Source organism: Brassica oleracea, chromosome C1 (genome assembly GCF_000695525.1).
Source record: "Brassica oleracea var. oleracea cultivar TO1000 chromosome C1, BOL, whole genome shotgun sequence".
Taxonomy (NCBI): Eukaryota; Viridiplantae; Streptophyta; class Magnoliopsida; order Brassicales; family Brassicaceae; genus Brassica; species Brassica oleracea.
Genome location: NC_027748.1, coordinates 13,322,048 through 13,336,460, shown reverse-complemented (window position 1 = coordinate 13,336,460; position 14,413 = coordinate 13,322,048). Strand labels below are relative to the sequence as shown.

Genomic DNA, 14,413 nt, shown 5'->3' with positions numbered 1-14,413 from the left:
TACGATAAAAAAAAAGTTTAGATGCATGCATGACTGCGTGTAGGCCTATGACGGGTCGGATATCCGAGCAATTTTAAGTTATCTGGATCCGGATCCTTATCCGGCGGATCCATAATTTTACTATCCTTATCCGGATCCGGGGTTCTCAGATATCCGGATGTCGGATATCCTTGTAAAAATTGTAATATCCGGCGGATATCCGGATCCGGATTTGGATCTTTAATATAAATAAAAAATAATATTAATATATAAAAAATATTAATAATAATTAAAAAATAAAAATATATATAATGTTTTTAATTATTTCTATGTATAATATTACAAAATTTACATAAAATTTATATATACTATTATAAAAATAAAAATATATTAAATAACATTAATTTTTATATATAATTATTACTATTTTTGAAATATTTATTAATAAAACTTACGAATCCGGATATCCGAACTAAAAAATTAAGATATCCGGATCCGGATCCGGCTTAGACGGATCCAACATTTTACTATCCGGATCCGGATTCGGCCCCTCCGGATATCCGGATTTTCGGATCGGATCCGGATCGAATCTCGAATCGAATCCGGATCTCGGATAAAAGTCTCCGGCCTAACTGCATGTACTAATGCTTCAAACCCGGGTTCGATGCTAAGGATTGTATTCATTCCAAAAAAAAAACAAAAAAGTTCAGTAAAAAGTAATTTAAAAAAAAACGTGAGAAAAATATCATCTTGACGTGTTTTCCATTGATATCATATGAGAGTATGTATGGACTAGCAAAACAAAAAGGTTCCAAAAGCCGATCCGTCTCGCAGGATTAATACATGACGTTTTTTCTTTCTTTTTTTTTTCTCACACACATACAATAGCTAAGGTATTTATAGTTGTAGTAAAAAGTGAGTTAGTTTGATTAATTACAAAACTTTAAAATTAATGGTTTGAAGATAATTGATAATATTTGATATTCGTTACATGACAAATATTTCATAAGCATACCACCTCAATTCGTGATAAGTTTTTTGTGTTGGAGCCGCTACTGAAATTTATTCAAAACTAGGGGGTCCTTCGCGCGGAATATTGTTTTATTATTGCTAAGAACATGATTTTTTTTTTGGATAATTTAATTACGTTGTCGTTTTTATTTGTTAAGATCATTATTTGGTGTTTTTAGTTTGTTATGTAGTAGGTAATAAGTTAATATATTTTTGCGTTTGTTTTTTTGAATAATATGTTGTTGTGTGTATAGTACTTGTTAGTAGTCAAATGAGCCTTTAACGTAAACTAATATTGAATTTCAATAACTTTGCATCTGCGCATTTGTTGATTCTAAGATTAACGGTTTCAGCGTCAAAATTGTATTATATTTTTTTTCATATTTTTGAAAATTATAATTTTAAGATGTTTTTTGTCCTCTCTGCTCCTCTTCTTCCTTAGATTTCAGCTGATGTTAGGAACTGCATCTCCTTGGTTGGGTCAGAGTTTATTCGTCTTTGATTTTGTATTCCTCGTCGTTGGCTTACCGTCAATAGTCTCTGCTCGTTTTGGTTTTCAAATTCTAGTTTTTGGTGTTCTGACTTCTATGCTCTCTTTCATAGCTCGAGGACGGCTCCATAGTTTTCTGATTTCGCTTCGTCTCCCTTTCCCTATCTATTCTTGCATCTCTTTGCAGCTTTCATCGCATCTCTGGTGGCTCTCCTTTTCACCATGTTTGCCACTCAAGATTTGGATAATGTTTTCGTTCGTGTATGCTATGTGGGCTTGAAAAGTTATTTCTGGTATCAAGTTTAGTCTCTTATTTTTTGGTGGTTGTCTTCCATTCTCCCTCTCTCAAGTTGTTTCTTTTCTTTCCATGTTTTCCTTGGTATAGGTGTGCGAAGTTAGTCTCTTGGAGTTTTGGTCCCTTCTATCCAGAGCTTTGTGGTTTTTCACTTGCATGCCGTCTTGTATGTTCTTGTTTAGTTTGTGAGGTATTTCTTACTTTTTAGCTACTGGTTGTGATTCCGGTGTTTTATGCATATATTTTCCTGCTTTTTGGTGGTTTGGCCTTTCGATTATTATTCTCCCTTTGGCCCGCTTTCTGAGTTTATGCGTTGGTTGTCTAGTTTCTTATTCTTAATTTGATTATCTTATGATACTAATAGTGAAATAAATATAATTTGTAAATGAAATAATAAAAATTAGTAAAAATAATAAAATGATGAAAATTCTTGCTATTTTTAGGTGTGAATAAATTAAATATTTAAAATATATTTATATTCTTTTATTTATTTCTTGAATTTTAGAGACCAATAAGTGTGATAAGGATTAGATAATACACAATTAGAAATTGATGGAGAAAATTGCAATAATTTAAAAGAAGAAGAATTTAAATACAAAAAAAACATGTGGACATATGTCAACAAACCCTCCTTCCACATGTCATAAGAAGGGAAAAAGCCAACTTTATGTATATAGATAGATAAATATTCTCCAATACTTATTTGTAAGTGGACTATTCATGATTATAAAGTGCTTTCTTTGCTTCAGTATAGCTTTTGTAGATCCTAAAATTTAAACTAAGAATTTGATAGTGATCGAGAGTTTAATTTAAGGAAAAAATAACGTGGGCAACGATATCTTCAGAACACGACGATATAATCAGTCTGAATCGTCAAAAATGGACTATATTTGTAGGTCGAATATCATAGAGATATCAGGAGAAGGAAGGATAGTGACTGAACTCGGTATCGAGCTGCCTACGTACCCGTCAAGGGATCAAGTCTAAACGTAGTTCGGTTATCATCATCTCGAAAGATATGTCGGTTTCACTGGTCTCGAGCGTGACATCGGCTTCTTCGGTTCTCGAGAGAGAGGTCAGTTTATTTCTTACCATCTTGGACGAGAGGCCGTTTGAGTTTGGCCGGGAAGTCTTTAAGAACTTAGGGTTCAATATCGGTGAACAAGGACTCGTGTCTTGTTCGTTGTAGTGAAGAGAATTCGACGTCGTGAGCATTACATAGACGTCATCGGGATGGTGGTGAAGAATGATATGGTCTCACGTAGTTGACGCTCTATCCCTCAATAAGCCATAATACTCTTTAATTCAATAGGAAGATCGTGAACAATTGTATTCATGGTCGTGAGTCCTCGTGAGCTTTTCAAAATGGGATCCTTGTGAAGATAACTTTCTTGTCCTTTTATAGGACTTTCTCTACATATTCTTTTGTTGTTACACATGCTCCTCATTTTCAGCTTTGACTTAATCTCGCGTTAAATGAGACCGAGATTCTAGGAGATCGACAACTAACATATTTGATCCAATCTAGAATAGTAATCAATGTCCAATATTAATGGAAGAGATTTGTACCAATTCTCGGTCCAACAGCCTTGTTAAATGTTATATATAGCAAAAATCATGAAATATAAAACTCTTCTCAAATCGGTATAAACCGTATAGATATGAACGTAAGGATACTAGGTTTGGTTCACTGTCACGGATAAAATCATATTAAACCGGTACTAACATCTTGATCAAGCGTCATGTTTTGTAGATTGGCGATGATTTGTTTTATACATTTTGACTTGAATAATTCAAATCATATTTAGCATCCTAATTACAAGAAGAAATAAATGTGAAACGGTAATGTTAATACGAAGAAAGGGTTTATGAAAGGTTAACTTTGGAAATACAAACCCGCACCAGAAGTCTAAGAGGCAACATTTAGAATAGAAACAACGAACCGAAAATTAAATGACACTGAAGCAATCTTTGTATTGTTACTCTATTGAGTATGTGTGTATATGTATGCATGGTTTCTGAAATTTTAGTCTTCAGATGAAAGTAATGGAGGATTCAGAAATAAGGATAATTAGACACTACAGTAGCAAACACAAAATCCTTCTCGTCGGAGAAGGAGACTTCTCTTTCTCACTATGTCCAGCTTCAGCTTTTGGCTCGGCAACAAACATCACAGCGACCTCACTCGATTCAGAAGGTACTTATCAAAACTTTAAATAGGAACATATATCATCTCACTAACGTTATTAATATTAGATCAACGTTAATCATAAAAGTTTTACATGTAGATGAATTGAGCAAAAAATATATGGATGCGATGGTCAATGTAAGCATGTTGACGAGATTCGGGTGCGATGTCCAGCATGAGGTTGACGTCCACACAATGAGCTTTGATAACAGTTGAAGCCTGCGACGCTATGACCGCATTGTGTTCAACTTCCCTCACGCAGGGTCTCGTTTCTTCGGACGTGAATTTTCCTCTAACGCCATCGAGTAAATAAATATATTATCTTCATTTTTCTTATTATATAGTTTGGATGTAAGTGATTTTGATCAACGTAAAACAATGGTGTTTTGGATCAGGGGTCATCGAGTGCTAGTGCAGTTAGAAGAAAACGGGGAGATTCATATCACACACAACACAAGACAACGTATCCGTTTAGCGATTGGGAGATAAAGAGGCTAGCTAAAGCAGAAGGTTTGAAGCTGGTTAAGGCGGAGTCCAAGTTCGAGCTGAGTCATTATCCTGGTTATACCAACAAGAGAGGTAGTGGGTGGACGTCGGAGTGATGATTACTTTCCCGTTGGAGAATGTTTATCCAAACAAGAAAACATTGATCCAACTCCAACGTCATCTTCTCTAGATTTCAATCTATTTATAAAACTGTTATAATTTCTGGTAGTGTTTCTTCATTTGGTGATGCAAAGCTAATACCTAATAATTAGTAAAAATCTCTCGATTTCAGTCTAATACTACTAGATATTATGATTAAAAACATTGAGATGAAAAATTATTAAAGTTATAAGTCTTTTCATCTACTACATTAAATGTTAAAATATCATCTACCTAATTATAAAGATTAACCATGAGTCACAAAATATCAAATACATTTAACATAAAACTTTAATAAATTTGAAAATGGAATAAACTTGACAAAATGTTTATTTATTTGTTGGTCCGAAGATTCTCTTTTAATAACTATTTTTATCAGGGGTTGACATCCAAATTATATAGTAGTTAAAAATGTCCTAGGTAATGCCTCAATTTGTTACTCCATCCGTTTTTTAATATAAGTCGTTTTAAAATTGTGCACATAGATTAAGAAATCATTAATTTTTTATATTTTCCAAACAAAAACATCATTAATTATTTACCTAACCACAAATCAACCAATAATAAAATGGAAGGTATATTATCATTGGTATATTATCATTGGTCATATAATATTAAATGTTAATAAATTTTATATAGAAAACCGAAAATGTCATATAATTTGGAACATGAATTTTTTTCTAAAACGACTTATATTAAAAAAACGGAGAGAGTAGAAATTTATAAACTAATAAATGGAAAGACGAAGAAGTAATCTAATAAATGGAAAGACGAAGAAGTAATCAAATCAGAGTCTTGAGAGACCAAACTAAAATCTCCTTTTAGTCTCGACATGGCTTGCCAAAAGGCTCATTTTAAGAATCAAATTCTCGAACTGTATAACAAAATCTCCAATCTTAAGAGTCTTAAACCTTCCAAAAATGTCGACACTTTGTTCCAAGAGCTCATGTCCACATGCTTACCCACGGAGACAAATATCGACGTCGAAAAGTTGTGCCCAAAAGTGCAAGACATCAGAACCAATCTCATCAAGCTACGCAGTGAAGCTATAGGGTATTCAGAGCAACACTTTTCTACAGTCCTGGGATCTCTCGAAGACAACCCACTTCACCATTTAGATCTCTACCCTTACTACACTAACTACCTCAAACTGAGCAAAGTCGAGTTTGATCTCGTCATGCTACGCACGAGCCATGTCCCAACCAAGATTGCGTTCGTGGGCTCCGGTTCGTTGCCCTTCACATCCATCATCTTAGCTAAGTTCCACCTCCCAAACACGACGTTCCACAACTTCGACATCGACCCTCAAGCTAATTCCCTCGCCTCCAAACTTGTCTCGCGCGATCCTGATCTTTCCAGTCGCATAATCTTCCACACAGTAGATATACTCAACGCCACAGAGATTCTACGTGACTACGAGGTCGTTTTCTTGGCATCTCTTGTTGGGGTTGATAAAGAAGCAAAAGTCAAAGTCATTAAACACTTGGGGAAACACATGGCTCCTGGTGCTCTTCTCATGCTTAGAAGTGCTAAAGGCCTTAGAGCTTTCCTATATATAGACGTTGATCCTTGTGATCTAAGAGGTTTCGAGGTCTTGGAGACTTATCACCCGTCTTTGTCAGATGGGTTTGTGAACTCGGTAATGGTCGCACGCAAACTCAGTGATTGATTTATTACAAACGGTGTATATTGGAACTTGATCGGTACTAAACTTTTTTATTTATTATAAATTTAAATGTTTGTTAATAAAGTATACGTAACCACGTATCTTTTTCTAAACACCATTAGTGTGAATGTGTTGTTAGAGTGGTTTGTATCTTAATTTTTTGATATGTTTGTTAGAGTGGTTTGTATCTTAATTTTTTGATATGTTTGAAATATATTGAGAGGATACGTAGCGGTGTTTCTACAAACTATGCATACTTAATTTTGTGATATTTTGCAAATCCCCCATGAATTTGAGGATCAAATTAAATGTGTATATCATATTTAAATCAAATAATCAAAGTAGTACAAGTATGGCAACATCTTGACAAAAAAACACCAGGAAATGGAATCATCTTGCTGGCTCGACCCAACCAATTAACAACAGAATCCAAGTTGGTGCATGATTATGAATATTCCGATGATTCAAAATTTGTCTGTATACACTTTAGCTAAATAAGAAACTAAAGGCATTCCACGTTTGCGGTGCCACATATTGCAAAATGCATAATTATATGGTAAGGTTCTAATTTTTTTTTTTTAAATAACGTACTATCAATTAGTTACGGTTACGAGTATATGGAATCAGCTCAACTAACTAACATAATATCATCTATATTTTTATACAGGAACAGTTGTATATATGTTGTAGCTTTAAGAAACCATACAAAACCATACAAAATCATAAATATTTGTTATTAGAAATGAAAATATTCAACTGATAAATTCAATCCACATACATTTCTACACCATTCGTAACTCATTTCACTCAAGTGTTGGGTGAGACGATAGTAGAGTTGGCTGTTAGGTTTTAATAAATTAGGTCAAGACTGTAGAAGCTTATTGTTAAAGGCAGATGCTAATCTACCGCATGCGACTCACTTCCATAGTTCAGAATTGTGAAATTTTCTAATCATCTATTTATCTTTCTCTCCATAGCTGTCTTTTTCAATTTCTTGACTAAACCTTGTTTCTAGCTGATTATATAATGTCTCTTTGTCTTATATTCTGCTTGACTGTTTCCATATATTTTTTTAGTAAAACAATATCCATATTCAATAGAATAGAGAGAGAAAGAACATAGTACCTACCCCATATAAAATCCACAATGCTCGACTATAAACAATTTGGTGCCAATACGATTACAGGCCACAAAGCAAAAGAAAAAGAATGATCAGGAATCCAAAATAACTTTAAAACAGCAACAATGGAGCATATACTATATAGCAATGAAGCATGAAAAGCATTATGTAAACCATAGGAGTCCATGATAATGAATAGTCCAACGAACATTCTGATAATTAAAAACAAAAAGATGATGAAGATTCTGATGATTCCATATTGTGCGAGGAGTTATTGGTAAATGAAGAGATTAAGAAATTGTTAGAATTATCTCGTTTGGCTTGCTTTTAAAACGCAGCGTTTGATGAATTCTTGTAAACAAAGAGAAATTACAGTACCGAACCGATTAAAGAAAAACAAACCGGAAATAGGAAGCGGGGCCCAAGACCCAAGTCAAGTAAAGGTTGGTAGCCTCAGAAATGATTAAAGAGGAATCCAGCTGGATCCAGACCTTCTGAGTCAGTAAGAAGCTTCTTGTAAGAAGAGAGACAAGGGAGGGCGGTAATAAAAAGGAGAAAAAACTTGTGTCGTTGCGTTTAAGGGTAAAAAGTAGCTTTAAATCATCATTTGTCTCTCTCGAGAGAGTCCCACACAGCTAGTAGAGGTATATAGGCCCAAAACCACCGACGTGTGTAGTAGATTTGAGACTCTTTGTGTGTGCCAGATTCACTCGCTCTTCTCTCCCTCTTCTCTTCTCCGCCGCCTCAAGTCCTCCTCGGTCTCCGTCTATACTCTTAGAGATCCTCAGCTGTATCTTTAGGCATAGATAAGTCGGTGAAGTAGTAGCTGATGATGATGATGACTTCACTCGGTGGTGGTGGTGTTGGACCGGTTGGTGGAGGAGGGAGATATATGCCGTATCCACCGCCTCTCTCCGTGCCTCCGTCGGCTCCTCAGTCACCTAACTTCTCCGGTGGTCTCCGATCACAGCCTTCTTTCCTCGTTGAGCAGGAGAAGTAATTCAAATCTTTTTGTCTCTTCGTCTTGTAGTTGACTTGTTTCTCGATCTTGCTTCTATGTACACTTCAACCTATTGGATCCTGAGCTCTTAAGTTCTCATCGCAAATCTGATTTTTTCATCTGTGGTTGCTGTTGATTTGTATGAAGATCTATGCTTTCTATATTTGTTGCTCCCGTATATGTTTGAGTTGAGTTCCTACCTACCAATGAAAATTAAGCTCTTTTTTAGCTCAATCTACTTTAAATTTTTTTCACTGGGTTTTAGTCAAGTGTTATACTTTTTTTTAACTTGATAACAACATTTTTTGAATCTATGAACCCATTTTCTCTGTGCCATATGATCTTATTAGAATCATTGGTTGTGTTCGTTTTGCGATTGTTGACTTGTGTCTTTACTCGTGGGAGATTAACCTAGTTCACACCCTACATTTGATGCTAATGTTTTAGAGTGAGGAGGATTTGCTGAAAAAAAATATTTGACATTTTTTTATTTGTTGAGAGTGGATCTGATTGGTATCTTGTGTGCTCAAGGTCTTACTGATTTGGTTAATCTTTTGTTTTCCCTTTTGGCAGGTATCTTTCTGAATTACTAGCAGAGCGTCACAAGCTTACTCCCTTCTTGCCTGTGCTTCCACATGTCTGCCGTCTGATGAACCAAGGTGAGCAGCCATACTTGTTACAGTACGAGAAAATGTTGTGGTTTCTTCATAAATATCTTTACGACAATTCTTTTAGTTTCCTGCTTTAGAGCTCCACATTTTTGTAACATTTGATAAACATCTCATCTCACTGGTGGTTCTAAGAGAGAGAGATCATTTAGCTAGCTGTTACAAGAAAAAAAACATGACAGGATGATTTTGTACGGTTCCTTAACCAAGATATCGTACTATCCATTTAGACAGTTAGTCTTTCTCCCCTTACAATGAAATAGAACATACAACGACAGTTACTAAGAATTTGTGGTCTACTAAAGTTTAGATATGATTTTTTTTTTTTTAACTCATATAGATTTGATTTTCAAATCCAGTTACTAAGAATTCTACTTGAAATTTAGTTTCTTGGTTTTCTTATTGTTCTAAGTAGTTTAGTATGGATACCTTCCCCATAATCAACCCTTGTGACATTGACCTTCGTATAGATCATACCAACGTTAGAGACTACTTTACCTTGTTTGTTGTGTGTAAATCTATTTATTTAACTATATAGAGTGAAAGTTAATATTCACTAACTTAGTTTAGAGTCTTGAGACGAAGCTTGTCTCTTCATTCCACTATCATTGGTGAAGGATTTGTGGACTAATTACTAACTTGGTGCGTCTTACTCTTGCAAAATTTGACATTTTTTTGAAACAGAAATAATGCGTGTAACCACGCTGTTGGAGAATGCCATAAGTCAGAGTAGGTTTGACCACCCTAGCCCTCTGTCTTCTGGAGGGATATTCCAGAACTCAAGAGCTGACATGAACGGATGGCCCTCACAGTTTCCATCAGAAGTATGACTCTACTAACCCCATTAACATAACTCCTTTTTCATCTAATTCATACTATTGCTGACATAACTTGCTTTGACTTACTTTCTAATCGTAGTTCATCATGGCAGGTAGTAGTCTGAAGCCTCTGGGCTAACACTAATTAGATACTCCTTAAACTTCAGGAGCCATATAGATATAACAAACTCTGATATATATATAAGATTGTTTTGTGAATGTTATGACTTAGGATAAACATTTACAGGTTGCAATGCATCAACGCAATACTATTGCCCCTTTTCCGTGGAAAAAGTGTTTGATAAGATCTGCAATCATATGCCCGTAGCATGTACTTATGCTTTGAGGTTGACATGGCTTCTAACAAGTTGTTGGTTAAATCATATTTCATTTGCAGAGATCTGTTTTATCCTCCCCAGCACCAAATTGGCTAAACTCTCCTGGTAGCTCCTCTGGTCTCATTGTCAAGCGAACTATCAGAGTGGATATTCCAGTCGACCAATACCCAAACGTATGATTCTCATTTCTCAACCCCCTTGCTGAGATCCTAAACTATATCTAGCCAATGTATAATATAAACTTTAATTCAATAATCTGCAGTACAATTTTGTCGGTCGCCTCTTGGGTCCTAGAGGAAACTCCCTCAAAAGAGTTGAAGCTAGTACTGATTGCCGTGTTCTTATAAGGGGGAGAGGCAGCATCAAAGATCCGGTTAAGGTGTTTACATATGTTACATATAAATACACTTTGAATGTGTATCTGTATCTTCATTTGTGTGACATTGTTGCAGGAGGAAATGATGAGGGGGAAGCCTGGTTATGAGCACCTGAATGAACAACTCCACATCTTAATCGAGGCTGAGTTACCCATTGAGTTAGTGGATGCACGTCTCATGCAAGCTCGTGAAATACTAGACGATCTACTCACTCCTGTGGTATGTTCATAACTCTTCAAAGATATTTGCTTACTATTTTTGTCTTAAATACTTTTTTGTATTTTTTTTAGGAGGAAACGCATGACTTCTACAAGAAACAACAGCTCAGGGAACTAGCTCTTCTCAACGGTAGTCTTCGAGAAGAAGGATCTCCAATGTCTGGTTCCGTCTCTCCTTACGATAGCCTCGGCATGAAGAGAGCCAAGACAAGGGACTAGTGAAGCTACGTCGTTTTCATCCTTTTCAAAGCTTGCCTCTATTCACCTTTTTCAAGAAGGTAATATATGCACACCGTAACCGCTTCCTTCTTTTGAACGAGAAGAGGCTTTTGAAGGTTCTGTCTCCATCCCTTCCTACTTCTCCATACTCCTCTGGCTACCGGTACTGTCTCTTATCCATGGAATAATATAAAAAAACACCAGTCCTGAGTCTGTGTCTCTACTTTGTATCTCAGTGAGAGTATAGACGACAGAAAGGGATCAGTCTCTGTTTGTGTTTGTGTCTCTGTCTTTGTATGTTAATGTTGGCTTGCTTTTGTTTGCCCTTTCTCTTTATATGGTTTAGTGGAGACTACTAATAAGCTTTGTTGCTTAAAAGCAAGTTTTTTTTGGGTAAAAACATAATGGTTTGTGTGTTTGGTAGTGAATTAATTCTGTTTGCATTATAACATAAAACATAGTTTGTTAATTGTTACTATTACATTCTTGCAACACAAAATTCAAGCCTTGTCATTGTTATCATCATCGTCTTCTTCTTCATTCTCATCTATTCCAACCCACTGCGTAAATGCGAACAAGAACTCTTTGAAGTTCACCATTCCATTCTTGTCCCAGTCCATCTCCTCTGCAAATAAAAAGTTGAATCAAAATCAATATTCTTCGTTCGGTGAAGGGAGAAAGCTATATAGAGGGAGAGAAAGTGTGAGACTAGACCAAATCTTTTCATTGCTATCCTCCCGGAGGAACGCTCTCCAGATTCATCAATGGCTCGGACCATCTCCTCGCGGCTCACGAGTCCGTCCTTGTTCTCATCCAGGAACACGAATGTGTCCACTAGCGTCTCAAACGTTGGTTCCAGCTTCGGCATTCCCAGTCTCCATTTCTATTAGATAAGCTTAAACCAAAGCTCAGAACGTGCATAGAAACATAGAACTAACCATTTGAGTTTCGAATTGGTTTGATTGATTAGGATTTTTGGTAACATGCTTATATGTTCCATTTGGATTTTTACTAATTTTTGGGTTAAGTTTGATTCGGTTTATTCTGAATCTGGTTCATATCAGATTATAGTCAATATCTGAAATCGTCAAAAAAAATTAACAACAAATAGTCAAAATATATAAATTAATCAAAAATCTAATTAAAACCTAGTTAAACTATCTAAATTAACTAAAAAGTATTCACAATAATAAATAACTAAAAAGTATTAACTAAAAAACTTGTGATATTTTTCTATCCTACTTTGGATTTCGGTTTGGGTTGTACCTATCAAGCTTTTAAGTTCTGTTTGAATATTTTTGTATAGCAGCTCAAATGGAGTTTTAGTTTTTCTGTTCGGGTTAAGGTCGGGTCTTTGGTTTGCGGGTAAAAACGTTTGGGCCTGCATAAAACGTTGATAACCAAAGTTACCTTTTGGAGGGTGGATGAATCGTCCTTAAGAAGATAGACGAGACAGAGAAGAACAATGAACTCAGTAAATGTAATCCCCATATCCTCGTTGATATCACAAGCTTCAAACAAGTCATTGATCTCGTCTTCCTCGAACGAGATCTCTAGCTTCCTGAAACAGTTCTTTAGCTCCGTGTGATCAATAGACCCATTCGAATCTTCATCTGTCCAAAAAACGTAAATAACCATCAAAACCATGAGGAAGCCAACGTTTTAAGAATCTGTGTATATGCACTACTCACCAAACTCTTGGAAGATAGCTTTGCAGTTTCGAAGACCCTCGTCGATCTTTGGGAACTTGAGAACAATGCTGTTGAATGATTTCATCGTGGTTCCTCTCGATGCCCTGCGTTGCACGGCTTCTATGATCTTAGCCTCTAGCTTTGTCTCTTGACCATCAGATTTCGTCACCGCAGCTCCCATGTCTCTGTTGATTTGGTCCTGCTTTGAGATCAGATCGTTGATTCACAGACCACAGACAACTCCAGTTTCTTGTAAGACAAGGCAGCTTAACCAGATCTACTCAGAGATTCAATAATCAAAAGACAACATGTAAAGGGACAAGTCTCACATTCAGACAACAGATGTCACAAGAATCAGGAAGAAAGAAGAGAAGAACCTGTATCGATTACTTGTTTGTCACGAGATGCAGACACACAAGGACAGATCTCTTTATGGTTATTTGTTTACAGCGAGTTTTACGCTGAAGATTCCACGTAATTGCGCATCTTAAGTAACGATTTGTCAGCTATTAATTATTTTTAATATGATGTGTTTCTCTGACTTTTCTCCATCGTTATTTTATATGATTTTAGTCTACACAAATCAAATGGTAATTTAACAATAGTTATAACTTATTAGATCCGTTTAACTGGTCAAACTCGGCTAGACCGATTACTCGTTTCGATTAAACAAACGGTATATCTTCTTAAAACCAATCTTTACCATATTTATTACGTCAATATCTATCTATCTATATCTATCTATATATATAAAGTAGACTTTTTTCTTTTTTTATGACATGTGGAAAAGGAGTTTGTTGACATGTGTCTTTTTTTTTTTTTGTCTTTTTACATTTTAGATCCTTTTTCTTTTAGACTATTGTAATTTAGTTCATTATTTTCTAATTATGCACTATCTAATCCTTCTCACACTAACTATCATCATTTGAAGTTTGATAATCTATTTTATTGTTCAAAAAATTGCAAAACAAATAAAGAAATAAATAAAAAATATAAATGTATTTTAATATTTAATTTATTCACTGCTAAAAATAACATAAACTTTCGCTATTTTATTATTTTTTACTATTTTCTATTATTTCATTTACAACTATATATTTATCTTAATATTAACCAAATTAAATCAAAACACATAATCTAAACATAAAACCTCCATAATCATAGAGAAAAAAATACCAAAGTAACACTAACTCAATAAAGGTCCAGAGCTCAAAAGCGATCAAGAACGAAAATTAACTTACCCCACTTTATCATTGAGTGTCTTGGCCAGAACAATCAAAAGTCAGAAAAATGTAGAAAGATAATCTTGAGATAAAGCGATCGTTCGAACACAAAGGAGCGTGATCAAATACCAATGCAAAGAACCAAGAAAGAGGGTTAGAGGAAAAATAATCAACAGAAGGCTAAAATCACCACGAAGCAGGAAGAGACATACATAACGAACGATAAGGACAACCACCAGCTAAGAGGTAAGAATCATCTCACAAACTAAACAAGCACAAACAAGACATCTATGCAAGTGAAGAATCACAAAACTCTGGATAGAAGGGACCAAAGCTCCAAGAGACTAATACCACACACTTATACTAAGGGAAGCAAGGGAAGAAGAGAACAACCTGAGTGAGGGAGAACGGAAGCCAACTCCTCATGAAAGTTGCAACGAGATGAGGGAACATAGATGGAAGGGTAG

General features: G+C 35.4%; 3 protein-coding genes across 3 annotated transcripts; 2 read left to right on the top strand and 1 right to left on the bottom strand.

The window, feature by feature from the left end:
• Positions 1-5,427: 5,427 nt before the first annotated feature.
• Positions 5,428-6,324, top strand: LOC106310962 (nicotianamine synthase 2). The gene has a single exon (XM_013748192.1). It carries the CDS (start codon positions 5,441-5,443, stop codon positions 6,275-6,277), a length of 837 nt encoding a protein of 278 aa, XP_013603646.1. The 5' UTR covers positions 5,428-5,440; the 3' UTR covers positions 6,278-6,324.
• Positions 6,325-8,000: 1,676 nt separating this feature from the next.
• Positions 8,001-11,432, top strand: LOC106310952 (KH domain-containing protein At4g26480). The gene is made up of 7 exons (XM_013748183.1): positions 8,001-8,390; positions 8,968-9,053; positions 9,747-9,886; positions 10,278-10,391; positions 10,481-10,597; positions 10,671-10,814; positions 10,886-11,432. The coding sequence occupies exons 1-7, from the start codon at positions 8,224-8,226 to the stop codon at positions 11,030-11,032; spliced, it is 915 nt and encodes a 304-aa protein (XP_013603637.1). The 5' UTR covers positions 8,001-8,223; the 3' UTR covers positions 11,033-11,432.
• On the bottom strand, positions 11,317-13,192 carry LOC106310973 (probable calcium-binding protein CML21). The gene is made up of 5 exons (XM_013748202.1): positions 13,101-13,192; positions 12,724-13,000; positions 12,443-12,645; positions 11,747-11,915; positions 11,317-11,657 (listed from the first exon to the last, which is right to left on the bottom strand). Exons 2-5 carry the CDS (start codon positions 12,902-12,904, stop codon positions 11,533-11,535), a joined length of 678 nt encoding a protein of 225 aa, XP_013603656.1. The 5' UTR covers positions 12,905-13,000; positions 13,101-13,192; the 3' UTR covers positions 11,317-11,532.
• Between the last annotated feature and the right edge of the window lie 1,221 nt (positions 13,193-14,413).

Excerpts from the sequence above, each read along its gene's own strand:
- LOC106310962 (XM_013748192.1), top strand. The coding sequence starts at position 5,441 with ATGGCTTGCCAAAAGGCTCATTTTAAGAATCAAATTCTCGAACTGTAT.
- LOC106310952 (XM_013748183.1), top strand. The coding sequence starts at position 8,224 with ATGATGATGATGACTTCACTCGGTGGTGGTGGTGTTGGACCGGTTGGT. Across the intron at positions 9,054-9,746 it reads CTGCCGTCTGATGAACCAAG|AAATAATGCGTGTAACCACG; the intron begins GTGAGCAGCCAT and ends TTTTTGAAACAG. Across the intron at positions 10,815-10,885 it reads ACGATCTACTCACTCCTGTG|GAGGAAACGCATGACTTCTA; the intron begins GTATGTTCATAA and ends TATTTTTTTTAG.
- LOC106310973 (XM_013748202.1), bottom strand. The coding sequence starts at position 12,904 with ATGGGAGCTGCGGTGACGAAATCTGATGGTCAAGAGACAAAGCTAGAG. Across the intron at positions 11,916-12,442 it reads ATTCATCCACCCTCCAAAAG|AAATGGAGACTGGGAATGCC; the intron begins GTAACTTTGGTT and ends CTTATCTAATAG. Across the intron at positions 11,658-11,746 it reads GATAGCAATGAAAAGATTTG|AGGAGATGGACTGGGACAAG; the intron begins GTCTAGTCTCAC and ends TTTTATTTGCAG.